The 27,035-nt window shown below is 42.6% G+C and overlaps 2 protein-coding genes across 4 annotated transcripts in view; both read left to right on the forward strand.

Moving 5' to 3' along the window:
- tncb (tenascin Cb) overlaps positions 1-14,737 on the forward strand; it is a gene marked incomplete at both ends in the record, with an annotated part of 45,230 nt that extends 30,493 nt beyond the window's left edge. For 2 of the 3 annotated variants that reach the window (XM_080738288.1, XM_080738290.1), the window contains 12 exons: positions 3,119-3,391; positions 4,728-4,850; positions 5,945-6,088; positions 8,465-8,584; positions 8,724-8,867; positions 9,442-9,572; positions 10,457-10,589; positions 11,032-11,183; positions 11,441-11,537; positions 12,183-12,344; positions 14,094-14,257; positions 14,627-14,737. In XM_080738288.1, the coding sequence (XP_080594414.1) occupies positions 3,119-3,391; positions 4,728-4,850; positions 5,945-6,088; positions 8,465-8,584; positions 8,724-8,867; positions 9,442-9,572; positions 10,457-10,589; positions 11,032-11,183; positions 11,441-11,537; positions 12,183-12,344; positions 14,094-14,257; positions 14,627-14,737 (1,754 nt within the window). The remainder of the gene's footprint in view (positions 1-3,118; positions 3,392-4,727; positions 4,851-5,944; positions 6,089-8,464; positions 8,585-8,723; positions 8,868-9,441; positions 9,573-10,456; positions 10,590-11,031; positions 11,184-11,440; positions 11,538-12,182; positions 12,345-14,093; positions 14,258-14,626) is intronic. The other variant, XM_080738289.1, reaches the window with a different exon arrangement.
- A 2,771-nt stretch (positions 14,738-17,508) lies between these two features.
- Positions 17,509-25,496, forward strand: b3galt8 (beta-1,3-galactosyltransferase 8). Its single transcript, XM_080738209.1, has 3 exons — positions 17,509-17,967; positions 20,192-20,426; positions 22,296-25,496. The coding sequence occupies exons 1-3, from the start codon at positions 17,611-17,613 to the stop codon at positions 22,682-22,684; spliced, it is 981 nt and encodes a 326-aa protein (XP_080594335.1). The 5' UTR covers positions 17,509-17,610; the 3' UTR covers positions 22,685-25,496.
- Positions 25,497-27,035: the final 1,539 nt, after the last annotated feature.

Here is a 27,035-nt window from a genome sequence, read left to right on the forward strand (position 1 = left end):
ACACTTTTTCTTTCATCAGCCATACATCCTTTACATGTGCACAGTAAAATCCTCGGGGCCCAAATGGACCATTACGGGTCCATCTGGGTCCATTTTTACACGCTCAAAGTTAAATTAACACTGACGATTTTGCTGTGTGCATATCCCTTCCTTTGATTCCGCGGGATTGTGAGAAAAGCTAACACCACCCACACAAAACCCATTCAGTTTATATTAGCCCCGCCGCAGATCCGCTTTGATCCGCCTTAAGCTGTCAGTCTGCCTGTTGGTACATGTCCAACCTGAAGTGGCACCTGGTCTATTTGGGAAGCAGAGAGGCCCACACGTTGCAATGAAACCAGTAAACACCGAGGACCCAACAGGTGCATCGATTTACTACCATCCCATCCCCCTGTCCCCACCTCCACCCCCGCCCCGATCACAGTCATTATTGGAGATTAACATGCTGAGAATTGCAATGTGCCTGATGAATGGGCTGCAAACAAGCTTTAAAATGTCTCTCAATAGGGCTCTTTATTTGAAACTATTTTCAGTGCGGTGAACTGGAGGTGAGCCACACGTAGTAGTAGAAAGACCTCTCATTTTGATCATTCTAGTGGGATTCTACCACATGTATTTAACATACTATGCACATCATCAGGGGTCTGTTACAACGTTTTGTCTTTGCTGCAATGTTGTTTTTGGAGATTCCTGTGCCACCTGTTTTGGACTTTCTGCGTCTCAGCGTGCGTCAAGCCGCTTAGGAGGCAATAATACCTGTAATTTAAGGTGAACTGTCATCTGGGAATGACCCACGGTCCCTCAGATCTTGCCCAAGAGAGATGGCAAAGAAACCACCCCTTTTTCTTTAACGTGAGGTGTAAAATAATGTATTATTTTTTGAAGTTTTTAACAAGTATGACAGTTGTCTGGTGTGCAGGATCAATGTGGAAAAAAATTACCCGTACACATCCATTTCTGCACCCAAATGAACACTCCAGATTTTGGTGTGTATCGTTGAGGATTTCCCCCAATGCATGATGGGGATTAGTCCAGAGGATGAAAGATAGAAGGATTGACAGAGGAGGAAGAAAAAGGCCCGAGGCGCTTTTGTCACTTTGTGTGAGGGCTCTCTTCTGTATGCGTCCCCTGTTCCCCCATGGACTAGACGGCTCTTCATTCTCATGCTGCCATGGCCCCTGGGCTCTGGTGTTGGGGTGCCAGAGGGCCGCTGGGGTCCATGCTGAATATGGCATCCTCTCAAGCCGGCCCCATTGTCTGCATGCTAATGGCGGGTGAAAACCATCTTAACATTTACATTGGCATCACTCGGGTCCATGAAGCAACGCAAATTGCAGACACAACAAGCACTCTGTAATTATTTGTTTGAATTGCGTTTGGGGGCTGGTGCGAGTCACGGCTATGACGACGAAAACGAAGTATGCCACGGTGGAAAACAAAGGAGCAATGTGGTGGAACTTGTGATAACTGGAAGACAGTGGTGTGAAAGTAATGATGGAGAGTCCCGAAGAGACACATAAAGCCGCCCCCAACATGCTCTGCTCTGTTGTGATTTACATTAACACAAGCAGGCTCCTGTAAAAAAGTTATTGAAGAGCTTGTTGGGCAAGACGGGAACTGGGACTTGGCGGAGGGGGTGCAGGTTAGCTGGCGCCTTGTACCTCCGCCACTAACAGGCTCCCCTTTGTGAGCAAGGACTGTGTTCCCTAAGGTCTAGGGGGTGTGTGGAGGGACGGGGTGTAGGCGGAGGGAAGTGGGGAGGAGGGGGATGGATGGTGGTGGTGATGATGTGTGTGGGTGGAGAGGGGGGGGGGGAGAAGCACATGTTAGATTTCTTGATGGATGTGGCCCTCCCTCTCTCAGTGACCAGCTAAAGCCTCCTGGCGGCTAATGAAGAGTGACAGCTCTGCAGGATTTTGTCTGCCCCCTCTTCTCATTTCCACCCAGTTCTTCTCACAGCGAATGCCTTATGCCTGTTTCCTCCTCAAAAATGAAAGAAGAAGAGACGAGGGAGGGGGGAAAAAAAGATACAGACTGGGTTCAGGCTAGTTCAGGGACCTTGGAAACCCTCGCATTTGGTGTATGCTGGTTTAATGAGTGCTGGGGGTTGCAGAAGGAGACGGTGCTATACTGGGCTGCCTCGTATACTGTAGCTGCACTCGGGGTCCATCCACTCATCAAAGTTACTGCTGCCGTCGCAGTTCTTTCCGGAAGTTTCTCCGTGCTAATTATCTGTAGAGCAGGAGGGCCACAGCATAGCAGACACTTCCACAGCTCTCCTGCTTTTTCCTCCCAGCAGCTGTGACCTCCTCCTGCTGTCTCCGTACACAGTAAAAATGCTCAGTGTTACATTAACTGTGGACCCTTACGCGATTTTTACACTCTCGCTGTTAAAGTAATACGAGAATTTTTGCGGTGTAGCATCCCTTTCCTCCCTTCTGCATGCAGACAGGAGCGCCTGGAACAAGTCCGATAATGGCTTTGAAGAGACTGAGTTAAACAACTGGTTAGCTGCCAGATCACTACGCATGCATGCACGTATGCACTCCATTCTGAACAGACATAGATTTACATCGTTGGAATTAAACAGTTTTAGATAGCATCAGTCTGTGCTGTTATTTGGCAGTGACCATAAGTATAATTCTTTAAAGCTGTTTTCCCTCCACCACAGTGGTTCTGACAGGTGCATTATTAAAGTTTGCTATCAATGTGCTGTATCAGGATTAACTATCTCCAGACTTACCTGACAAATCTCTTCTGGGAAAAAAACAACAACAACAACATCTCTATCTGTCTTTTTCAGTCTGACTTCCTCAATCTGATTCTGTCCTCATATCATGCTGAGGAAAAACTCTATTTCCTCTGCCCCCCCACACACACACACACACATACACACACACATACACACACGCTCTCTCTCTCTCTCTTGCTTGACTACTACTGTGGACATAACATCCTAAAAATGGCATCTGGACACTGATGCCATTACGCTTGCAGTTATGGCTGTCCTTTCTTTGTCTGTGCTATCTTTCCATCTCAAATGTCAAAAGTGCTCTCGAGCTCCAGAGAGGTCTTTATTAACACTTTATTTTAAACCTTGAACCTTCTTGTCGCTCAGAGGCCGAACCAGAGCTGGAGGCTCTCTTTGTCTCCGACGTCACCCCGGACAGCTTTAGGTTGTCCTGGTCAGCCGAAGAGGACATCTTTGACACCTTTGTTCTCATGGTCAGCCAAACTGACGGGCTCAGCCAGCCGCAAGAGCTGGTCCTGGGCAGTGAGGAAAGGAGCACGATTATCACCGATCTCGCCGAAGACACAGAGTACAAAACCGAGATCTTTGGCCTTGTTTCGGGACGACGCTCCAAGTCTGTTGTGGAGGTGGCGAGAACAGGTACACGGTATCACACCACACCGGCAGCCCCATGGCCTAACGTTGGTGAATGAATTGCCATGAACTGGTGCTTTTAATTGTTGTTTGTTTTATTGCTCAATACTGAATGTGTCATGTCAGTGTGGTGTATATTTTCTTCATATCATTGTAATTTTTTTGTCCGATTCCTCTCTCGTGATAACAGCATGACAAGAGGTGACAATGTCAATGTTCTAACATGTCTCCTGTGTATCTGTCAATGCAGCTGTTTTTGTTTACTAACCTGATATAACCAAGTGTAATGGCATTTGTCCAAGGCACTTAAAGCAGCAATCTGGTCTAATGAAAACACTTATCCAGAGAAATGAAGGTTATTATTGCCTTTTAATGGGAGGCTCCCTGGAAAGCCATGAATGTTTGATGAGGGCCAGCCTTGTCTGCCTTGTCTGCCAGTGACTGTGTGCATGTGTGGGTGCGCGCGTGTGTGCTTGTGTGCGTGCGTGCGTGGTTTTATCTGTCTCAGTATCCTGTCGGTCAGGGCTCCTGAGTGGTTCCAGTGGGCAGCGCCATCAGGCCCAGTATCTGGGAACACACTACTTGATTGCCTGCCAGTGCTTCAAATTGCCTGAACGGCTCAGGAGACTTTCCCGGCTCTTCCATTATTTCTAACAGTTTTGTCTCGTCCGTTCAGTTTTGTGTCCGTCCAGTTGTCCACAATGTTATGTTTGGCTGCTCAGGTCCATGTGTTGGTCACTGTCTCTCTCTCCGTCTAGGGGAAAGTTGTCTTTGTCAAATAGAATGGTCGTGTCTCTGTCCCCTGTGCTCCCTTGGGGGCATATGGCTTCACTCTTGGGTGCATGTTGTTTTACTTTTGTGTTTTGCCTGAAACGGGGGCAAGTTAATCTCCCTGGTCTGTCACGCAAGATGCTGTGACTCAGGGACGGTCGCCATGAGCCTTGTGCTCCTCAGGTCCCTTTGTCCGTCTGCCTCACTGTCTTGCTCTCGCTCTCTCTCTCTCTCTCTCTCTCTCTCTCTCTCTGTCTCTCTCTCTCTGTCTGTCTCTCTCTGTCTCTCTCTCCCTCTTTCTCCTCTCTCTCTCGACTAAAATAACAAAATACATGTGTCCGCTCTTGTCTTGTTGCTTAATGATGTGAAGAAAAGTGTTTTCCGAAGGCAGGGATATTCTCACTTGAATGGATTGACTGACTCTGGGCATTTACTGATGTCCAGTGACTTACATTGTGTACGTTCTGCATTTCCAGTCTGCTCCTTTCAGAAACTGGTTCACAATTTACTAACTGTAGATTTCTATTTTGGTTCTCCTCTCCTCCTGTCTCTATATGTTGTTATTTTCCAGACCTGGGCAGCCCTAAGGGCATTCGATTCTCTGATGTCACCGATACGTCTGCCACTGTTCACTGGACGGTGCCCAGGGCGCGTGTGGACAGCTACCGCATCATCTATGTACCCACTCATGGCGGTGAGTATACACCAGGGGTCTTCAGCGTTTTCAGGCCAGGGACCCCTTAGCTGAGAGAGAGATGAAGCAGGGACCCCCACTACATAAAAAATAGTGTTGAAGATTAAAAGGGTTCATAGATTTCTTAGACAGCTTAGACATTTTCAGACATATAACCGAACCGTCAAATTCTTAGTCTGCTCTTCTTTTCCCTCTTCAAACCTCTTTGCCAAAAATAGCTGATCTACAAGCTTACAACGCCTCGCAGCGTGAGGCGTTGTAGATCTTGTAGATCTGCTACTTTTGGCTGATGTTCCACTCAGAATAGGGATGCTAGGGTTCAAATGGTTAATGTAAAAAAACATGATCCTATCACACAAAGATTTGGTGGCCCCCCTGTACTAACTCTGGTATACACTGTAAAAACCTCAGTGTTCATTTACCTCTGAGAGTGTACAAATATAACCATACACAAATTAACTATTTAGTATCTAATGTCTTCAAATGTCTCAAACCTTCTGAAACAATATCCTAAAGTAAGACAGTTTCATCATGATGAACGATAGTGAATCCTATAGGTTCCTATACTATAAAAAAAAAAGAAACATTGAGAATCCTGAGTGAACTCATAATGTCAAGGCAACTGTCTTTACTACATGTTTAAGTTTTAAGTAAGCCTAAAAAATATTAAAAATATGTAAACGTATTCTTTAGAAAACCTTGAAACATCAAATAGTTCATTTTTACATACAGGCGTACCTACATAGTATTTATTATTTCTTTCTAAAAAAAAGTATTCAAGATTCAAGACATTTTAATGCTCTCAACCGTGTATAACAGTGCAATTCTGCCCTCTGGTGGCTGGTGTTAGGTATTAGTTTTGGGTTATAGAGAATTACACATTATGTCTCCATTGCTGAAACATCAAGGAAAGGTCATCTAATTGAAGAATGGAAGTCAATTTGCATTACATCCTGTTGAATTTAGATAATGCTAATGAAATTAGTTACCATTTGGCAAGTTTAAAGGCAACCAGATCAATGCATTTGCAGTGATGTGATGGTACAGTTCCATGATGGCATGATGACTGTCATGTCTTTTCCTTTGATATTCAGGAAGTCCCAAGACAGTGACGGTGGATGGCTCTGAGTCTCAGACGGAGCTGTCCAACTTGACCCCTGGCGTCACCTACCAGATCACTGTCATTGCTATCAAAGGACAGAGGGAGAGTGAGCCCGGCTCCGATAATGTCACCACAGGTAAGGTTCATGCACTGTACATCCATCCACATGATAGAACGGGTACACATTATTGCGTATCATTATTTTATGCTTTAACTATTGAAAAATTGCAGATATACAAGCTCACAGCGCGTAGACAACAACATCTCAACAAGTATAAAACATCTCACCTGACAACAAACTAAAGAGGGAGAAAAAACAATTACGTAAAAATCAGGGTGACCAGCGAAAGCAAAATAAGATATTTAAATTTGGCAAGTCTCTTCTATATTTATATTATGTTTATGCTAGATATTATTAACGTATTTGGTTACAACCCCCCCCAAAAAAACTGTGTTTTACACTATACTTGAGTACAGGCCTTCAATTAACTGTGAGTCAGTCAGTCAGTCAGTCAGTCAGTCAGTCAGTCAGTCAGTCAGTCAGTCCGTCCGTCCGTCCGTCCGTCCGTCCGTCCGTCCGTCCGTCAGTCTGTCTGTCACACCTCACACGTCACACTATTGCCCTGCTCATATCTCCGCAACCGTTGCCCCGATCCATGCCAAATTTTGCACACACACTCCTTGCCTGCCAAACTACAACCTCCAAGGAGCTCCAGGGACCCCCAGGTCCCTGGGGGACCCCCAGATGTAAAGAATTACCAAATGTGCAAAAATGACCAAATGACCACCCCAACGGGGCTGCTCACGGGGAATTCCCGGGGACCACCGACTCCTGGTGCTCCAGAACGGATGCCAAAGTGGTCGCGCCCCCAGTGGAGGACCCCCTCCACTGCAGCTCACATAAAATGCCATAACTCGGGCTAGGAGCGTCCGGGAGAGCCGGGGCCGGTACCTATTCGTCCGCCAAGGCAACGCGGAGACCCCACCCCTCATTTCTCACATGGCCCTCTTCTAGCGCCACCATGAGGCCGATTCTTGCAAAACACATTTTTGGACACTGCTCCTACAGATTTTGCCCTAAAATCACACAAATCGGTACACACTATGTCTACACTCATGTCATCAACATGGATCTGTCCCATATAGCGCCACCATCAGGCCGATTTTTTCAAACACATTTTTGGACACTGCTCCTACAGATTTTGCCCTAAAATCACACAAATCAGTACACAGTATGTTTACACCCATCTCATCAATATGGATGTCCCATATAGCGCCACCATCAGGCCGATTTTTTGAACCACATTTTTGGACACTGCTCCTACACATTTTGCCCTAAAATCAGGCTGCGACCTGACGGTCGCTTATCTCCCTATTAGGGAGTCTTACTGGTTTTAGTATGTTTAAACGGTATGAGTTTGAATATTCTGTAAGTCTGTTGTAGGAATATGCCTTTTGAATCAGATTCAGCCTTTGAAGCAGGTTTGTGCTGACAGACTTGGCACACGCCTGAGGGTAGGGACTGGTAGGTGTCCTGTTTCACTGCAACACCACAGAACAGAACAGATCTGTCCATAGGGAGGTGCATGGTGTTGGGCCACTCAAAACGACAGTATTTGTGTGTGTGTGTGTGTGTGTGTGTGTGTGTGTGTGTGTGTGTGTGTGTGTGTGTGTGTGTGTGTGTGTGTGTGCATCTTAGCCTGTAGTACTTGCCCTAGCCTTGGCAACCTTGCAGGCTTATGCAATGGCTAAAATGTAATTTAGATAGCATGTTATGTAGACAGATGCCAGGTCATTTGTAGACCTGGCATTCTATAGTTTGTTTCGATGCACAGAGTCTAGACTTTTGGATCTTATACTGTTAGTAGACTTATAATGATACTGTAGTTTCTTGGTCTTTCTACAGCAGGGGTGGGCAACTTTGATGATTGAGAGGGCCACGATATTTCCACCTTAACTCCAGAGGGCCACATTGCATATTGCCTTGTCCTACGTTGTCATTCTAGTAGCTCACTTGCGACGCGTTTTGAGCTTGTAGATCGGCTATTTTTGCTTCTTTTGAATTGCAATCCTGAAATGTAACATTTTGATTTAATTTAAAATGCATTTAGTTATACTCATGTTAACTAAGTATTCCGGTATCAACTTGCGGGCCGCATTAACACAATGCTCGCCATTGCATCGCCAAAACAATACAATAACCAGCTAACTCAACTGTGGCAGAGCACCGTTAACCAGGGAAAACACATCTGTGGCATCGGGTTAGGCAGAGGGAAGGTGAGGACCGCATGAGGTCCCCGGGCCACCAGTTGCCCATGTATGATCTACACTACAGTATGATCCTAGGTTACTATTTCTATGCATTTGATGTATTACCTTGTGTTTTCCTGTAAATCGGTTAAAGAGCTAAATTCCTAAATTTTGTGTGTGTGTGTGTGTGTGTGTGTGTGTGTGTGTGTGTGTGTGTGTGTGTGTGTGTGTGTGTGTGTGTGTGTGTGTGTGTGTTTTTCAGCTCTGGACAAGCCTCGTGGTTTGACTGCAGTCAACATCACAGACACTGAGGCCTTACTGTTGTGGCAGCCTGCCATTGCTACAGTAGACGGTTACGTCATTACCTACAGCGCAGACACAGGTAGGTGGAAGTAGCACGCACACATGCATGCACGCACCCAAATGCATGCAAGTACACAGAACAAAGATCTTCTTGTGGATAGGGATGAATCCATGCAGCATGATGTAAAAGCCATGTGTGTCTGTGTGTGTTCGCTCAGTGGCCCCAGTGATGGAGCGTGTGTCAGGGAACATTGTGGAGTTCGAGATGACTTCTCTGGCCCCGGCCACGCACTACACCGTCAAGATCTATGCAGTGAGGGACACCGCCAAGAGTGCAGCCACCACTACTGAGTTTACCACCGGTAAGTGAGTGATCTACATCAGTGGTTCTCAACCTTTTCAGGCCGCGACCCACATAAGAATCATATTTTAACTGGGGACCCCAACCCTGATGAGCACTAAGAGTTGAAGCATTACATTTTTTATAACACAGTTCAATTATGAAAATAGCAGATCTACATGCTCACAAAGCCTTGCGTTAGTGAGCATGTAGATCGGCTATTTTCACAATTTCTGCCTCTGATATTTGACAATTTGGTCAATGTTTAATTTATCATTTTAGAGGTATTCAAATGATATGTCTCATATTGTACACAAGCTCTAATGTAATCAGTATAATTAGTGTACTGGTCTGACACTTTGTGTTTAGTACTGTACGTTTATGCTCTGTCTGGCTAAAAAAACACAAAACTTCTGTTACTCAACACTGCATGGCCTGAATAGGTGGTTTGGCTCTAGTTTCTAATCCAGCAGTTGTATGAAAGCATGGGCGTAGTGGAAGTATTTTGCCTAGTAGTCTTTGATTTAGGTGGCTGGAGAACCTGCGGTTTTATTTGCACTGAATGTCCATCAGCAACTCTTCTGTGTCCCCCCCAGATGTTGATGCCCCACAGGACCTGGTAGCCAGTAACATCCAGACAGAGAGCTCCATGCTCACCTGGAGGCCCCCTCGTGCTGACATCACTGGTTACATCCTCAGCTTTGAGTCCACTGACGGAACAGTCAGGGTGGGTAGATATATAACATAAATTCAGATAGATAGATACCTTTATTATCCCAAGGGGGGAAATCTGTCGCCCGGAGGCAGCAAAGCAGTTTAAGGTTATTTACAAAGTTACAGAGAAGTATAAAAAGAAAAAAAATGTAAATTGTACAATAAAAGAGCAAGGTACACGAAGAATGTATACATAAAGTGTCAAAAACAGTCAACGCTCATAAGTGTAACAGCCATACTTAAAAAAAGCAAATAACAATAGGCCTACTTAAAGGAGTAGTTCACCACTTTTCAACCTGTCTTCATATAATAGGTCCTCACTAATGTTCATGATAAAATATCACAATATAATGTTCATGATAAAATATCACAATTTCTTTCTACTCGGTCCAAGTCTCCTAGGAGAGCTGTGGGAAGTTCAGAATCCATCGTCTTGTGACATCATCATTTTCCCAAAAAGAAATGTAATCAATATTTTTGAAAGAAATATTTAGATTTTTATTATCGCGAGAACAATGGCTTCCACTTTAAAATTGCAACTTTTCAGGAATAGAAAGCCTGCAGTTTCTATAAGCTGGATTGGCAATCGATGATGTCACAAGACTATGGGTTTCTGACCTGCCCAAAGCCCTCCTCTGAAAAAAAAAAAAAAAAAAGAAAAGCTATTTTTGAGTGAGGACCAATTATATGAACATAGGTTGAAAAGTGGTGGAGTGCCCCTTTAAGCAAAACTTAAGATGGTGTTCAATAGATCCCAGAGTTCAGAAGATGCTGTAGATACTGTACACTCACTTTTTACAAGCTACCTAGACACACAATAGAAATTAGTCTAAAATGAATGGATATTTACCTGCCAAGTGAGTAACATGCTGCTCTCTGTCTGACTCCTTCCTACAGGAAGTGGTTCTAAGCCCCACTGCTACCTCCTACAACATGGCCCAGCTGAGTGCCTCCACTGAGTACTCTGTTAAACTGCAGGCTATCGCTGGTCCCAAGAGGAGCAGGCTCGTCACTACAGTATTTACCACCAGTGAGTACAGTATGCATGGTGGTTAGAGTCCAATAATAGGTCCAAGTCCTGCTGCAGCCTTGTGTCTAAAGGCTTCATTGTGTCTGAGCTAAACACCTGGCTGCCATGTTTTTGGTAACCCCGGCAGCGTGGCACGTCGCCAAGCTTTTATTTTGCGCCTGCGCGTTCACGTGTGGCATTTTTATCTGCTTGCCGAGAGCTGAAATATTTTCAACTCACGTTTTTAGACGAGCACCTTGCCACCTTCAGCCGGGAAAAAAAACGTCTTTCCGGTGGACACGGCCCAAGCTGGTGTGTTGCTCTGAATAAAGACCTACAATGCCTTAAATGTAACCTGTGTGTGTGTGTGTGTGTGTGTGTGTGTGTGTGTGTGTGTGTGTGTGTGTGTGTGTGTGTGTGTGTGTGTGTGTGTGTGTGTGTGTGTGTGTGTGTGTGTGTGTAGCTGGGGTGCTGTACAGATTCCCTAAAGACTGCTCTCAGGCCCTTCTGAATGGAGACACCACCTCAGGCCTATACACCATCTACCTGGGTGGAGATGATAACCAGCCCATCCAGGTCTCCTGTGACATGACCACTGACGGAGGTGGATGGATTGTAAGTCACTCAACCCATAAGGCCATAATGCTGTACCATTTGATCTGATATGGAGAACTAAAAGAGACAACTTGAAATAAAAATGTGGTTATTTCAAAATATGACATAATTTTACTTCTATAACCATACCAACGAAGTCCTTTACAGAAGGTAGCCTACTTTCCTGCCTGTGTGGCAAAATAGCTGAATCTAATATGCAAGATTGCGACCTACAGTAAATTGATATATGTTTTTGGTTTGTTTGTTTATTGCTGTAGGTGTTCGTCAGACGTCAGAGTGGGAAATTGGAGTTCTTCCGTAATTGGAAGAACTACACTGCTGGCTTCGGAGACATGAACGATGAGTTCTGGTTGGGTGAGTGCTAGCAGACACCAGTGTCATTGTTATGGCTCGTTGGAGTGGATTTTTCAGTTAAACCTTTTAGTAATTGTTTGAAGGATCATTAAGAAAGACTCGTATGTTTTGTAAAAACAGCATGTCATGCAACCTTTAGTTTAAAGAAATCGGTTAAGTGGTACAAAGTAACTATGATAACAGGTAAACTTCAAACATAGCATCTAACTACTGTATGCATGAAAGGGACATAGACATACAGACGGATACAACAGGTATTGCACAACTGTACGTCAATGGTGACTATTCTGCCCAACGGGCACCGGTCTAGTCTGTCTAAACAAAATATACCTACGACGCTGCAGGACTAATAACGTTAGATATTGCAATCAATGGGTTATAAATTATTTATAAACGGGCACCAGCTTACTCGAGAACCATGCAAGTCGGGAATTATACAACTTGGGAATGCATGATTTGTGGATAAATATAGTGATCTATAGATTGCTAGATAGACAATATGCATACTGCATACAAACTGTATATAAATGGATACGCTAAAACAGAAGTGTCTTATAATAATGTTGATGTCTATGATATCATTGCACCTATTCATTATTTAGTAAGTGCATTTTAAATGTGTGGGTGTCTCCACTCTCCGTGTAGGTCTCTCAAATCTCCATAAGATCACAGCAGGAGGTCAGTACGAGCTGCGCGTGGACCTGAGAGACAAGGGAGAGACAGCCTATGCTCAGTATGACAAGTTCTCCGTCTCAGAACCACGGACCCGCTACAAGGTCCATGTAGGAGGGTACAGTGGCACTGCAGGTGAGTCTTTCTGACTTCTACACAGCTGCAATAAAAGCCCTAAGTGTTCTTCAGCATGACTGTGGATGTAAAGATGATGGCGTTGGCACACAGTCAAATCCAGACTTTCATTTAAACCTCCAGATGTAAAGTGTATTACATGAAGCCAAATTATGTTAGCAACACTGAAGTGCCTGCAATCACACAATGGTTTCAATACTGTATATAATGTTTATCTTGTGTCCTGATAAAGACAACAATATATTAATTAAGTAGATTTCATTACTCATTATCATCTAGTAAAAACCCTTTATTACTATTAAGACGCCTTTAGTGATGAGTCATCACTTTTCACAGTTTTTTGGGTGTTTTTAGGGGGCCATTTCTAACCCAAGGAAGGTTTTTTGTGCAAAACAAATGCTTGCAATGGATTCAGAATCATGACAAACCCCTAGTTAGACCCCTCATATCCTACTTAAAGCAGATTTTTGTCTGGGTATTTTCCTCCTGTATAGAATGTTGATGGGATATATTCCGATTTATAGCCCTAGAATGGTATTCAGCTGGCCTTCTGAAACTGCTATCATACATTTTCTCACTCCTGGATGTCAGACGAACAAAATTATACCACATATGTTTTGCCTCTTTTAATGGTACCGATATAGGAAAATGACGGGTCTGGTTTATGGACTGAAAGTCATGTCATCAACATGGATCTGTCCCATTTCCCATATTCCCTCCTGATTGGCTACGATTGCCTTTACTGGTATAAATTAGTGCATAATGTATTGCTAACTTTCCCTAAAAAGCTCTTTCTACATTTCTTTGACATGCTTTTAGTTTACCCTAACCCTAACCCTGTTCCAGGATTACCATTATAAACCATACAGTATTATAGTGCACAGGCTTATGAAACAATCTCATATTGTGTTCCAACTGTATGGGAGGAAACTAGCATCGTAAACCGCCCTCTTCCGCAAACCATTTCATTTGGTCGTTTTCAAGGCTAGGAGGAAACTGTTGCCAACAAGATAACAAAAAGAGAAGTAGAGCATGACTCAGAGACAGAATGCTTCAATTTGAACCTCAACTTCACATTGAAATGTCTTCTCCAGTCGTTCACACGGAGTTGCATCACTTAAGTGCCCTCACCTTTTAAGGGCACTAAGGTCAAATGTCAGCACACCAAGGCTGTCAAATAAAACAATGATTTTAACTCCACAGAAATAATTTAAATTAAGGTTTAAGGATGTTTTTTGCTAATCCAGGAAAGCATACAGTAGGTGTCATTTTAGAAATGAGGTAGTATGACTGATAAGCGATAAGAGAGTTTTCGCACAAACTATCCTTGCCCCATGTCAGAGCCATGATGATGCTGCAGCTGATGTCAACCAATAGACACATTTTCAAATTTTACCTCATGCATGGACTAAAGCTTAATTTCTTTTATTTTGAAGTTTTTTATTCACGTACATCTGGACGCAATGTGTACATCAGCACGTGTGTGTGACCATTGGATCGTTGTCTCAATAATCAGCAGGTGGTCAGACTGGAGCACATCTTGCGGGGAGCACTGCCTTTTGGCCTGGCCCTCCACAACATTTTCTGTTGTTCATGTGGCCCCATGGGAAAAAACATTGCCCACCCCTGCCATAGACTGTCCATACAGTCATCCTTCTTTACATAAATTGCACAACTATTCATGATCATATCACAAATCATTCAGCAGCTCAATATTGTTGAACTCCTTTTCTCTTTTTCTCCCTACAGGTGATTCTATGACCTACCACCACGGCCGTCCATTTTCAACGTATGATCATGACAATGACATCGCAGTCACCAACTGTGCACTGTCATACAAGGGTGCCTTCTGGTATAAGAACTGCCACCGTGTCAACCTCATGGGAAGATATGGGGACAATAGTCACAGCAAGGTACAGTTAAAAAGACAAGACTCATTTATTTTGCCAAATGGTTTAGTGTCCTTCCAAAGACAGGAACTGATGTAGTTGCTGCACTAAGCATTTAAGCTACTTATTTCCTCTTTATATATTGTCACTCTTCATTGTTCTTTCTGCCCTTATGCTCTCTGCAAAGCATGTTGAGCTCAATCTAAACCAAGCTCCATATTCAATTCTTCTTCTTCTACTTCTTCTTCTTCTTCTTATTGTTATTATTAAGTGATGCCTTTATATAAATTGCCATATACTGTCAATTGTTGTTGGTCCTCATTACTACAACTTCCTTTCACTGACTTTTTGACGGCATAACACTGATAACCTTCCCCTGTTGATCTCTCTCAGGGGGTTAACTGGTTCCACTGGAAGGGCCATGAGCACTCCATCGAGTTCGCCGAGATGAAAATGAGGCCGTCCAACTTCAGAAATCTGGAGGGAAGGAGGAAACGCTCATAGACCAACCAACTGCTGCTACTCTGGACCACCACCACCTCCTCCTCCCCTTTCCCTCAATCCATCCCCCCACCTCTTCTATCCTCTGTGCCAGCTGATATTCCAATCCACACATCCCACCGCAGCTACCAAAGCCACTGCCAGGAGCCCCTGCCGCCTCCACTCACTCAAACAGATGCCCCCTCCTACCCATTCATTCATAGACAGACACAAGCACAATGCACAGATCAACTCCCCACTCTAAATCAACTCCAAATCCCACAATCCGTTGCTGGATGATATGGTTGTGTGCAGTTGTAATACTGACAATGCCAAAATTGATGTGATATATAACAGAAACAAATGGACTTAGATGAAGTTCAAATCAAAACCCTTGCAGATTCTATTCATGCACCAAAGAGAACAAACTCTATCACACCCAAGCATTTTCTTTCTTTCTGACTCATCTTACCATGCAGCAGCACTTGATTGCAGCCAGGGGGCGTTATGTGTACAGTTAAGACACCCTAGAACACACCCAGAGTATTTTCTTTCACATTCTGAGGTTTACAGAGAGGACAGGCTGTTTACAAGTCTTGATTAGTGTCAGGACATCTTCACTAATACTGATAAAATATGTTTAAACTGGACGACCATAGAAGTCAGATGCTGACAGTGCTTTGTACAGAATTTCCATTCATCCTAATCCAGATGTTTTATCATAAAGGTTGAAAGGGATTTTACCTCAAGTGCACCACCCTGTCAGATGTCTTCACGTCTCCAAGGAGTTGTCCCTCTCTAACATGTCATTTGTTTGTCTTTGTGCAACTTATTTGTCTTGATGTCACTTTATCCTCCTTACCCGTCCCTTGCCCCTTTACCCCTCATTCGATACAAGTCGCCATCTGAAGTGATACATAGGCATGAAATGAAAAAAGAAAAAAAAAACATCCGAGAAAACATAAATGAACACATTCATGTGGATGATGTTCATGTTCTGTTGACTGTGTGAGACCAGAAGGCGTAATGCAATCGTCTCCGTGGACTTCTCCACAGTTACAGTACCATATCATGCAATTTTAAAACTTAAAAGAACAGAGGAAGAAAATTTTAAGCTGACATGTTTCGATTTGCTTTGTTTCTCTTTTATGAATCCGAGGCAGGACCTATTATTCAGTATATAAATAAAATGGGTGATTATGTTTTTTTTGTTTTGTTTTGTTTTGTTTTTGCAAAATGTGAATACAGTACATATATTGTGGAACAAGAGAATGTCATGTGTTTGTTGAATACAAAAGATATGGATGCTTAAAACAAAAAACAAAAAAAGGACAATTTACAATTGATTTTAAAAGGTCACTATGCTATGTTGAGGGGGGGAAACAGTGAAAATGGATAAATCTAGTAACCCCCACCCCCCTTCTATCTATCCCTCAATCCCTGCTAGAGCAGGTTACTAAACCACTGACCCCCTAAGGAATGCCTGTGTAAATTAAGTTTATTTTTATTTTATTTTTAGTTTTCCAATTTTTTGTTTTGTTTTGTTTATAACTGGGTGAACAACAGGTGTTTCTCTGTACCGTATTACAATAAAACAAAGTTTGTTTAAAAAGTAAAGTGTCATTTTTTTTCTTTTTTTTCTTTTTCTTCAGTAGTGTCATCATAGATGGAAATGTTGACATTAAACTTGTGGGGAGCCATAATAAAGCTTGATACTTGATATTGCACTTTTTATTTTTTCAATCCAATGTTATTATGGTTCCATGATTAATAACACAACAGTGCCATTCTGGAAAACATATATGTCTTGTGTTGCACAGTGTGTGCAATCAATGCAGGACGACGACGTGTTACAATATAGGCTTGTTTATTACAGACTGCTGGCATACATGTTATCAGGAAGGCTGACTTCACTCGACTGGCTCTGTACCTGAAGACACACCTTTCTAGTGGGTGGTCCTAACATACACAACTGCAATATGGGCAGACAGACACTAGGTGGTATCATCATATAGATAACACAGGTAACCATAGGTAACAGATATTCTCTGAGAATATTACAATATAAAAGTTATCGTTATTAGTGGTTGGGTTCATTAGAGTAATCAGCACCACTGTGCTGGACAGCGCCGTCCAGGGTGGAAAGAGTGATGTAATATTGGTCCAAGTTGTGGCTACAAAGTACAAAGTGTACTAGTCTACAAGTGTAGACCTGAGTTTACCCATGCCCCGCCTCCCCTCTGGTATCACTGGCGCTCTTGAGATACCGGGTAATGCACCATGGATTGATTTATTTAGACATGTTCACCAGTGTAACAGGATAGGGCAGGCCTGTCTGTATCTTATTCAGAGCTAAAATTAGCGCACTGTGGCACCAGTCTGGCTGGTTTAACGGGATTCCTTCACTACGGGAAGCTCCAACAAACTGAACAAAGATCAACACCAGCGGGAGAGCGGACAAGAGCCGTGAGCAACTGGAACACTATCTATCTACTTCGGAAGTGGAGCAATTATAGGCTACTGGGGATAAATAAAATCAGTCAGCGAAAGTGCCTTCATTTGTATCCGCTGACTTGAGGGAAGTCAATCAGTAATGTTGAGTTGTGTGCAGACTGTGCACTGTGCAGTAGACACATGGTTTCCCCACTAGGTCCTCGCTCTGATCTCTCTGCCAGGAGATAAAGGGAGTGTTTGTTATTGCTCCGGGGTCGTTTTCCCATCGGAATGTACAAAGTAAACAAGGCCTAGCGGCGTGGCTTCTGTGTGGGACAGTGGGACTTGAGTTTGCAGGAGTCGGGAGGATAATCAAGAAACCAACGAGAAATGAACTGGGTGCTGACTTATTCCCGAGAGAATCGACACACAACATCGCTACCCCACAGCTTTTCAAGTTTGCGATGAAGATAACATGGGGTCGGGTGAGGTTTCTTCTTGCCGTTTCGGCAGCGCTAGCGCTGTCTGCGCAAATCTTTCTAGTGGTCACAACATCCAAGTCGCACACTGTGCCCAAGTCAACACCTGTTTCTGCTGAAGTCTACAGAGTCATTTCTCCAGCGACGTACAAGTATGTTCTCGACCAGCCTGCTGTTTGTACTGGCAGAAGCCCCTTCCTCATCTTAATGATCCCAGTTGCTCCGGCAGATGTTGAGTCGAGGGATGCTGTCAGGAAAACATGGGGGGCGACCGGTTTGATACCCGGTCGGGACACGCTCACTATGTTCTTCATGGGCATTCCCATGGACGATGACTTAAAGGTAGGGTAAGTGATTTTCTTTGATAAAAAAAAAAGTTTTACCTATATTCTGCTGATGGTGGCCTACTCATTATAGAGTGTTTGTTGAGAAACAGGAGTCTCCATGTCTCTCTAGAAATTTATTTTTCAGGTCGGGAATCGGGATACCAATATTATCCAATCAGGATAGAGAACTCGGACACTATACAGATTAAACAAGTGAAATTGGAAGTTGATGATGACACAAAGAGTACAAATTAAGCTGAGAGATGGCTACTTTCTCCTGATTGGCTGAGTGACGTTTGTCACCTACCTGAAAATGTATTTTCTGTTAGACATGGAGACTCTTACTGAACAAAAACTCTATTGAAGAAGAATTGATTGAATAATTTATTAGAAGTTTGCAATAGGAAAAAGTACAGTTTCATGACAGCACAAATCACTGGTACAAGGTCAACTAAAAGATCCTATAAGCTTTATGGCTTAATTACACAGCAACCACTTTATGTATCTAATATAACATAAGACAGACGGATGATAACATCAATTACAAAAGCAGAAGAAAATAAATAAATGCGGAATAAAAAACACACATTGAGACTAGAGGCAGGGACTCACACAACCTTATAATAGATTCCGTATAGTTTCATTGTTTGACAGCACAATCCTCAGTGTATTTTGGATTCATGTGAATTTGTGTTTTCAGATATTTAACCATTTTAACCGTCAATACTTAATAAACTTGACCTTTCACTGTACTAGTCTGGGGGCCGATGCTGATATTGAGACATATTATGCAGCTATCTCGGGGTAGAAGTTGCCAACCTATTCAGAACTAATCTTTAACCCCTTGTGATGGGTTCTAGCCTGGTTGGCATCTCTGAAAATGATTTTTAGGTCATTTTATCACTGTATACTTAAAAGTGGTAAAATCTGATTTTTCTGCTATATTGTTGAGCAGATTTGCAAATGTAATTGTACTGCTAATGTGGTAATGTAATGAAAATACAGTTAGCAAAGCTAATATTAGTTGATGCTGGCTAAAGTGTTGATGAAGGATATGGCTGATTCTGTGTGTGCAGTCACACCTGGTTGTCAGGGAGCCATGCAAATCTGATTTTATTGACCTAAGATAACACCTCTGCGTGGGTAAAAGCAGACAACCTATCCAGTATATGTTTAAACCCTTGTCATGTATTCTAGCTGATGTTGATGAAGGATATGGCTGATTCTGTGTGTGCAGTCACACCTGGTTGTCAAGGAGCCAAATCTGATATTTCTTGACCTAAGATAACACCTCTGGGTAAAAGCAGACAACCTATCCAGTATAAATGTTTAAACCCTTGTCATGTACTCTAGCCTGGTTGTAATCTCACAAATCAGTACTGACAAGTTATTTAAAATTTTCTGCAATAATGTTGAGCTAAGTTGCATAATGTAGGCTTACTACTAATGTGGTAATATAATGAAAATGCAGGTAGCAAAGCTAATATTAGTTAATGCTGGCAAGAGTAATGATGAATATTATTGTTTAAAGAGCATGGTGCCCTGATTTGCGGCTTGTGGGTTAACGGGCCCGAGCATTGTGGCTCGGTTCTGAATTGTTCCGCCACTGCGTTGGTCCATCACCTACAATGCATGTTTAACCTTACCAGATAATTTTTTCGACTGACACATGATGATGAAGAATCAAGAGATCAAAGAGAATTCAAGGTTGCATGTCGCCCTGAGGCGTCTTACTAGTGTCATAGATGCTGAAAATTGGTCGAATTTACTCATTGGGATGTTAATCACTGCCCCAATCTGTGCATTGCATTTCTTGTGGAAGGCGTAATGGCACCATGCTAATCTTCTCTGTATCGTTCCAATTTTAGAAATGTTAAATCATTGTTTAATCGAAGGCACTCAGCCTACATAGAAAATTTATTTTCTTTTTTTTTAACAGACATGATGACTGACACAATACCTGTGGCTGTCTATTGTAGTGGTCAGAGCAAATGCCTTTCATGCAGAATATACTGAGTAGATCGGCTATTTTTGGCTAAAGTTCTCAGAATATGGACACTAGGGTTCAAATGGTTAATATAAAAAAGGAGAAACAAATGTTTATATCACATTGGAGGACCCCCTGTAGTAACTCTGGAGACCCCCTAGGGGTCCCGGACCCCCTGTTGAAGACCCTTGCTTTAACCTTTTAACAAAAACCTTTTTAGTTTTAACCCACAACCATCTCTATACCTTTTAAGGAACACATCCAACATGACTTGGAGGAGGAGAGCAGGAAACATGGTGACATGGTCCAAATGGACTTCCTGGATAGCTACCAGAACTTGACCATCAAGACCATGATGATGATGAACTGGCTCGCCACGCACTGTCAGAATGGCTCCTATGCAATGAAGGTGGACGCGGACATTTTTGTCAACGTTTTCTACCTCGCCAAACTCCTCGACGGGTCTCCCAGCAAGGGCTATATCACAGGTTCGTAGTGGTGTAATGTAACTAAGTACTTTTACTTAAAGGGATATTTCACTTTTCTAGGAATCCAGACCACCAACAGATTCATTTAAATGTTGTACATCGAACATACTTGACTCCCCGCAGATTATGTGCTATGAGGATTTTAAATAATCCTAACTGCACTCTTTGTGCTTCAAATAGTATTGGTACCTTCTTCCATATGGTTTGGGAATGTCCAAATGTTTTATCATTCTGGAATATGGTTGCTGCCAAACTTTCAGTAATTTTTAGATCTAATATTACACCTTCTCCAGCTTTATTTTTATTAAATGATGACTCACAATTGCATCTAAATAACATACGCAAACGCATCTTCTTTGCTGGAGTGACGGCGGCTAAGAAGATGGTTGCTACACGGTGGAAACCTCCTCATACTCTAACATTTCGTCAGTGCGCGCTGAACTTTTTAAATATAGTTTATCTCGAACAGTTAACAGCGAGATTACATGGGGCGAGTGAGGAGAATGTTTTTATATGGTCTGGTATTGCAGATAAGCTTAAAGATATGATTCAAGAGATCATTACATAGTGGTACTGACCTGGCACAGGTACGCACTATAATTACAATGTTGGTCCGGGGAAAGAGGGGTGGGTGGGTTTACGTTTTTTTTTTTTAAAAGGGGGGGGATATTTCACTTTCGAAAAAACTTTTTGTCATTTTATCGTCTAATCAGGCTTTTGGGAACACAGAGGACAGTTTTTGAATTTCTTCATTCAGTATTTAGGTATTTGATATTCATTTCCCCCCATTTCCCCCCTTCCAGGACCTTCCTATACAAACCCATTATAACTTCAAACTCCATTTTAACCATGATAGATTCAATTAAAACACCTGTCCTTTTTTCTGGTGACTCCTGACACCCTCCGAATACATGAGCAGGTCGTGTTTTTTCAATTATAAGCCAATCAAATTAATTGACTGTACTACTTACTGTACTGTCAGCTGTTGTTGGGGGACGAGGGGCAGATTACACTATGACATGAGTTTCAGACTATTTCAGACCGTTTTCAGAGAGACCACGTGACCTACTGTATCATACTATTATAATTTCGGGGCGTGTCAGAGGGCCTTTAAGGCCGGCTTTAGACTGCAGTCCAATCCAGACCAAATCCGATTTGGTTCTCAAATCTGATCTTTTGGCCCGACTTTTCACACTGCATTTGCAAGTGACACAGATCTGATCTGTGCGTTCTGACTGATTTTAACAACATCAGCCCAAAGCTGCCCTGCGTCTACATATCTGCTTTGGTTACCGTGACGTCACGTCACAACGTTGATGCTAGTTGATCACGTGTTCAGGAAATGCGACATAACAGAGAAGCGACAACAACAAAAACTTTTTCTCTCCTTTTCTTCACTCTTGTGTTTCGCTCTTCTCTCTGGTTGTATCTATTTAGCTCACGTGTTTTCTCTCTCCTCTCTTGTTTTTCTCATGTGCTCAGCGCGCTGTAATATGCGCTGTAATCAAATAGTAAATAATCACGCTCTGTAATGACGTCGGCGCTCCGCGCTCGGGTTGCGCAGCAAGTGACGCTTGGCCACTTTGATGTGACTTGCATGTGACCTGCATATAACTCAATGGGGTGGATGTGGTTGCTGCTTTCAGACTGAGTCAGATGTCCTCAGATCGGATTTGAAACCACCTCTGGATGTGGTTTTTCAAAATCGGATTTCATGTGACCTGCATGTGACATGTTTGGATTTAGACTATTTAAAAAAAAAATCGGATTCCACTTTTGAAGTGACTCAGATCTGATTCAGGCTAGATTTCAGTGGCAGTGTAAAGCCGGCCCTAGTAACGAATGTGAGTACTTTTCCCACCACTGCAGGTTCGGTCATTCGAGATGGACGTCCGCGGAGGGGCAGGAACAGCAAGTGGTACCTCTCGGAGGAAGCCTATGCCGAGGACAGTTTCCCGGCGTACGTGTCCGGTGCGGGGTACGTCTTCTCCGTGGACCTGGCGGCCAGGATCTCCTGGGCGTCGCGCTTCGTCAGAGTCATCCCCCTGGAGGACGTCTACGTGGGCTTGTGTTTGCGTGTGCTGGGCATAGCGCCTGCTTACGCGCAAAGTTTCCTAACACTGAGGAACCTGTTCGAAGTGAAGCGGCTGGAGTATGACAGGTGCACATACGCCCAGCGAGTCATCGTCAACGGGTTTAAGCCATCAGAGATGCTGGATATCTGGAGCGACTTCTCACGGGGTCATCTCGGCTGCTGAATCAATCCAGCAGCTGTTTCCCTGCCTTCTACCTTTGCTGCCTGGCCAATCATTTGCTATTTTCTGCAAAGAAAGTTGAACCGACCAAGTTTCCCCACTACAAGTGCCCTCATTTTACATGCAAAGTTCTTTACCAATGTATCTATCTATGCAGATATCTATGTTTTTGTTTTGTTTTAGATTATACGTGTATGCATTTTTTTCCCCCTTTCTTTTTCTTTTTTATGCCATTTTTATTGTTATTATAGATCAGTGTTTCCCAAACTGGGGTCCGAGCCCACCTTGGATTAGGGCACCAAAATCGCAGGGCATGAGGCCTTGACTGTTCGTAGATAGTCCAAGATTGTTGCACAAAATACATGCTTTCATCCATCAAATTCTCAATTCGATATCAGTCAAACCTGTCATACAGAAAGCATTTTTCAAATGTTTCAAAACAAGTTTAAATGTAGATTGGCTATGTAAGCTTTTTTGTTTACTTTTTAAAAAACATTTGAAAAAAAAATTCTGTATGACAGGCTGGACTGAAATCCAATTGAGAACTTGCAGACTGACAGTGGATAAAAGCAGTATAGGGATTTTAACATGTCTGAAAAACATGTGTACAACTGTGTGTCCATGTTTGGTCTTGGCTATTGTCAGATGTAAGAAGGGGGCTATAAGGATAAAATATTGGAAACCAACCACTGGTATAAATGTTTGGTTTGACACTGAGACCTGAATTTACAGCTTTAGTAAGTAGTAGGGATCAAAGTGGTATGTGGTCAAGAAAAGTTGTCTTTCTCAACAGAATCTTTCTCAACAGAATCTTTGCAATCCTTGGGTGGTAGTGCAAGAGTTTGTGAAGTCATATGTTGTTGCTGTCGGGTGGAAAGTTTATGACAGTTACTTTTCAGGAAATTGAAAAAGAACCCAATTTTCCCAATAGATGTAGTTATTATTTAGTCACAAGCTCTTGTTAATACTTTTCATTGGTTTAGCATAAAAAACAATTGACAGACTTAAACATTTTCAGCAAGGAGTCCCTCCTAGCCTGATAAGTCCCTCCCTATTTTGGGCATTTCATTATAGGCATATTATTAATCTTTTAAATAACAAAAATGGCAGACAATGCATGGCTACACATTGTGAACAAAGTATAAAAATGTCAGTTTATTTATTAAAACAAAAATATGGAAATACAAGGTTTCTGCCTGACAGCAATGATATATGGCCTTGTCAGAAACCCATCTGCCTTATCTCTTTTTGTTTAAAATATCTGCTATATCGTGAGGAACACTGTAATGTCAGGAAATATGCCTCTGATGTTTGTCCTTACACTTGTGTGATGTTGGTGATGAGGAATGTTGCAACCCACTCTGGATAGTTATCCTCCAAGTGCCTAAAATATTATAAGTAGTCCCTCTCAGCAACTACTTTCCAGTTGCCCATGGGCAATGCACTCATCCCAATCTAATCTAGAGCTTTAAGAGAACAAATAGTATGGTTGGAGATTTAGGGTTTTTGTGGTCTGAATTGCTATAGGCCTAACAGTGCCATGCTGATGCTGAACGCTACAGCATTCATGCTCAGGCAAAATACTTTGGACTCAAACATAGCAGGGAACAATATGACAGGAACAGTGTGAATTGTGAAACCAAAGTGATTGACTTGCATTCATTTCAAGTCGCCTACTGTAGATCCCTTAATGTAGTTTGATGCAGTCTTTAAGTTGAAGGCTTTGCATGGTCTGGGCACCTCCCAGGTGTGAATAGTGTACATATTTGTACAGGGACAGTAAAGAAAGTTATGGACATTCAGCAAAGGTTGTCACAGCGCTGAGAAAATGTTTTATGGGCACTGGCTGTTAACCTTTAACCTTAATATCCCTATGATATGCTATTTTTGCCAGAACATTGGCAAAATAGCAGCTTAAGGTCGCAACGCGTTGTTGAGCTTGCATGTCGCCTATTTTTGAGGAACGTATTTGGTGTTGAAGGAAAAATGGAGGGAACCAACTATAGCCCCTGAGGGACCACCGAAGTATGTTCCAAGTGGTTAACCTTTGTTAGTATTACTGCTGATGCTGATTGGTCTCACCACAGTCCCACCTTTACTGCCACTGTTGTGAGCAAGATCATTAGCATGAACACTTCATGGGTAACAGTGCCACCTTATTTTGGATAAGGGTTAAACATTAAAAGAGAGAGTGCTTGATATGACAGCGATATATAATGGCATAAAAAGATGCAGAACTCATTCTAAGCTGCTCTGAATGTGAGATTTTGCTCTAAATATCACATTTGAATGTAGATTTAATGTAAATATCTGAATATAGATTTAACCACACAAATCTTGCAAAAATAGGCGAACATTTGGTGAAAAGCAGATTTGCAAGCTCACAATGCATCACATTATGAGTTGTTGCCAGTTTGTAGATCAGCTATTATCGGCAAAGGGATCTGGTGTAGAGGAGAGTGTCAAGGATAGACTCTTTAAGTACCGCGGGCAATGAATTATATTGTTTTAGTGCTTATGTCAATATTTGAATGTATGGACAGGTATCACTCCATGTGGTGTGTTTACACATATTAACCAGAAGGTGGCATCATTACGCCACAGTAAGAAACTAAAGGAGTCATACAGTCATGTAGGCTTACAGTTACAGGCTACAGCCATTGACACTGCCTTTTCTCCTAATTCTTCAACATGCTGCCTTAACATAATATCATAAGTAATCTACTGCTCAAATAATTACATTTCAGTAGTAGAGTCAAATTTATTTTTATTTTAAACAATGTCCAAGCTTGTAGATCGGTTAATTTTGGTCAAGACATTGATGTACACTGAAGCCTCTATCAGAGTCCAGGGTGAAGAGCTATTCACTTCACCGCGGTGTAGTTTTCTAGCTATCACCTTAAAATACATAACAAAGCCTATATGTGATAGTTAGGAAACTGAAGTGAATAGCTCTTCACCCTGGACTCTGATAGAGGCTTCAGAAAGCGGTCCAAGTACAGTCTGTATCACTTAGACTAGAGGGTTTAAGTGGTTAATCAGGGAATAGTCAATTCAACATTACTATTAATTGAGTTTTTGTGGTTGTATATGCAAAATGTATGCTGGATTTAAATGTATTGCATGCCACATATCTGTCTGGATTTCTGCCTTCCTTTGCACTTTTAACAATAAATCAGAATAATGACATGTTTATTGCTTACTCACATCATATTTAGTTATGGGATGATCCATAAACCAATTGGATGAGATGGTAAAAAATGTCTGATTCAGTGTAATGACCTGCATGAGTCTCAGTATGAGGGCTCAGAAATAGCCTCTTGGTGATTCATGAACCCCAGTTCTGCCAAAGCCTTGCCAAATGGCTGCCTGACTTCTAGCCTGCAGCTCCATAAAACACATGAATAATAAAAAATAAACAAGGCACACATTTCAGTGAGCACTTGCACTTGATTTACACTTTACGTTACAGCATCCAAAGGATAAGACTCCTCCACACCCAATAGGGCCCACTGTGCATGCCCTATCCAGGCCTCAGTCATCTTCAAGCTTGAATATTGAAACTCCCTCTATATGCTCACTGAGGTAACAGGTAATCTCGCCGAAATGAAGGTCGCCGGAAAACGTGGAAGAGTCGCCGAGGAAGGCTCACCAATTTCGGTGGAATTCTCGCCTGCCTGATTTGGAATTGTCGCCGACAGCTTTTACATGTCGCCGACAGTGTCGCCGACGTTTTTGGAATAGTCGCCTATTTTTATACCATTATAGACAACAAGGTATAAAGGGAGTGAGTGAGTGAGTGAGTGAGTGAGGGGTATTCAAGTGAGTGTAGCCTACTTAGTCGCCTATATTTATACCATTATAGACAACAAGGTATAAAGGAAGGGAGAGTGAGTGAGTGAGTGAGTGAGTGAGTGAGTGAGTGAGTGAGTGAGGGGTATTCAAGTGAGTGTAGCCTACTTAGCATTTAAAACTCTGATGCCCAGTATTCAAGTGAGTGTTCATATGTCACCCATTCACACGTTACATAAGCTTATAACTGTAGCTGTACCTGTCTTCTGTTAAACATCCTGGCCCCTCAACTGTTGCTTTAAACACATGAGCTAAATTGCGGTTATGTTGGGATAGAGGAAATCAGAGACGCAGCAGCAGCCAGCCAGTGGTGTTGCCAGATTGTCATTTGCGAGAGAAACAAACGTATTGGATCTGCAGATTTAATAGCAGCACGTCTGACTGCACAGATCGCTTCGTTGGGATTAAAACCGCTCGTAGTCCTACCACAGTGGTGCGGTGGTAGGACGTGGCTTTGGAAATAAACGTCATGACACTTTACCTTTTTCTATGCAAACTATAA

This window comes from Nannobrachium achirus (genome assembly GCF_963921795.1).
Source record: "Nannobrachium achirus genome assembly, chromosome: 12".
Classification (NCBI taxonomy): Eukaryota; Metazoa; Chordata; class Actinopteri; order Myctophiformes; family Myctophidae; genus Nannobrachium; species Nannobrachium achirus.

Coding starts and splice junctions, on each gene's coding strand:
- b3galt8 (XM_080738209.1), top strand. CDS start 17,611: ATGAAGATAACATGGGGTCGGGTGAGGTTTCTTCTTGCCGTTTCGGCA. Junction 17,968..20,191: donor CCATGGACGATGACTTAAAG/GTAGGGTAAGTG, acceptor ATACCTTTTAAG/GAACACATCCAACATGACTT. Junction 20,427..22,295: donor CAGCAAGGGCTATATCACAG/GTTCGTAGTGGT, acceptor CCACCACTGCAG/GTTCGGTCATTCGAGATGGA.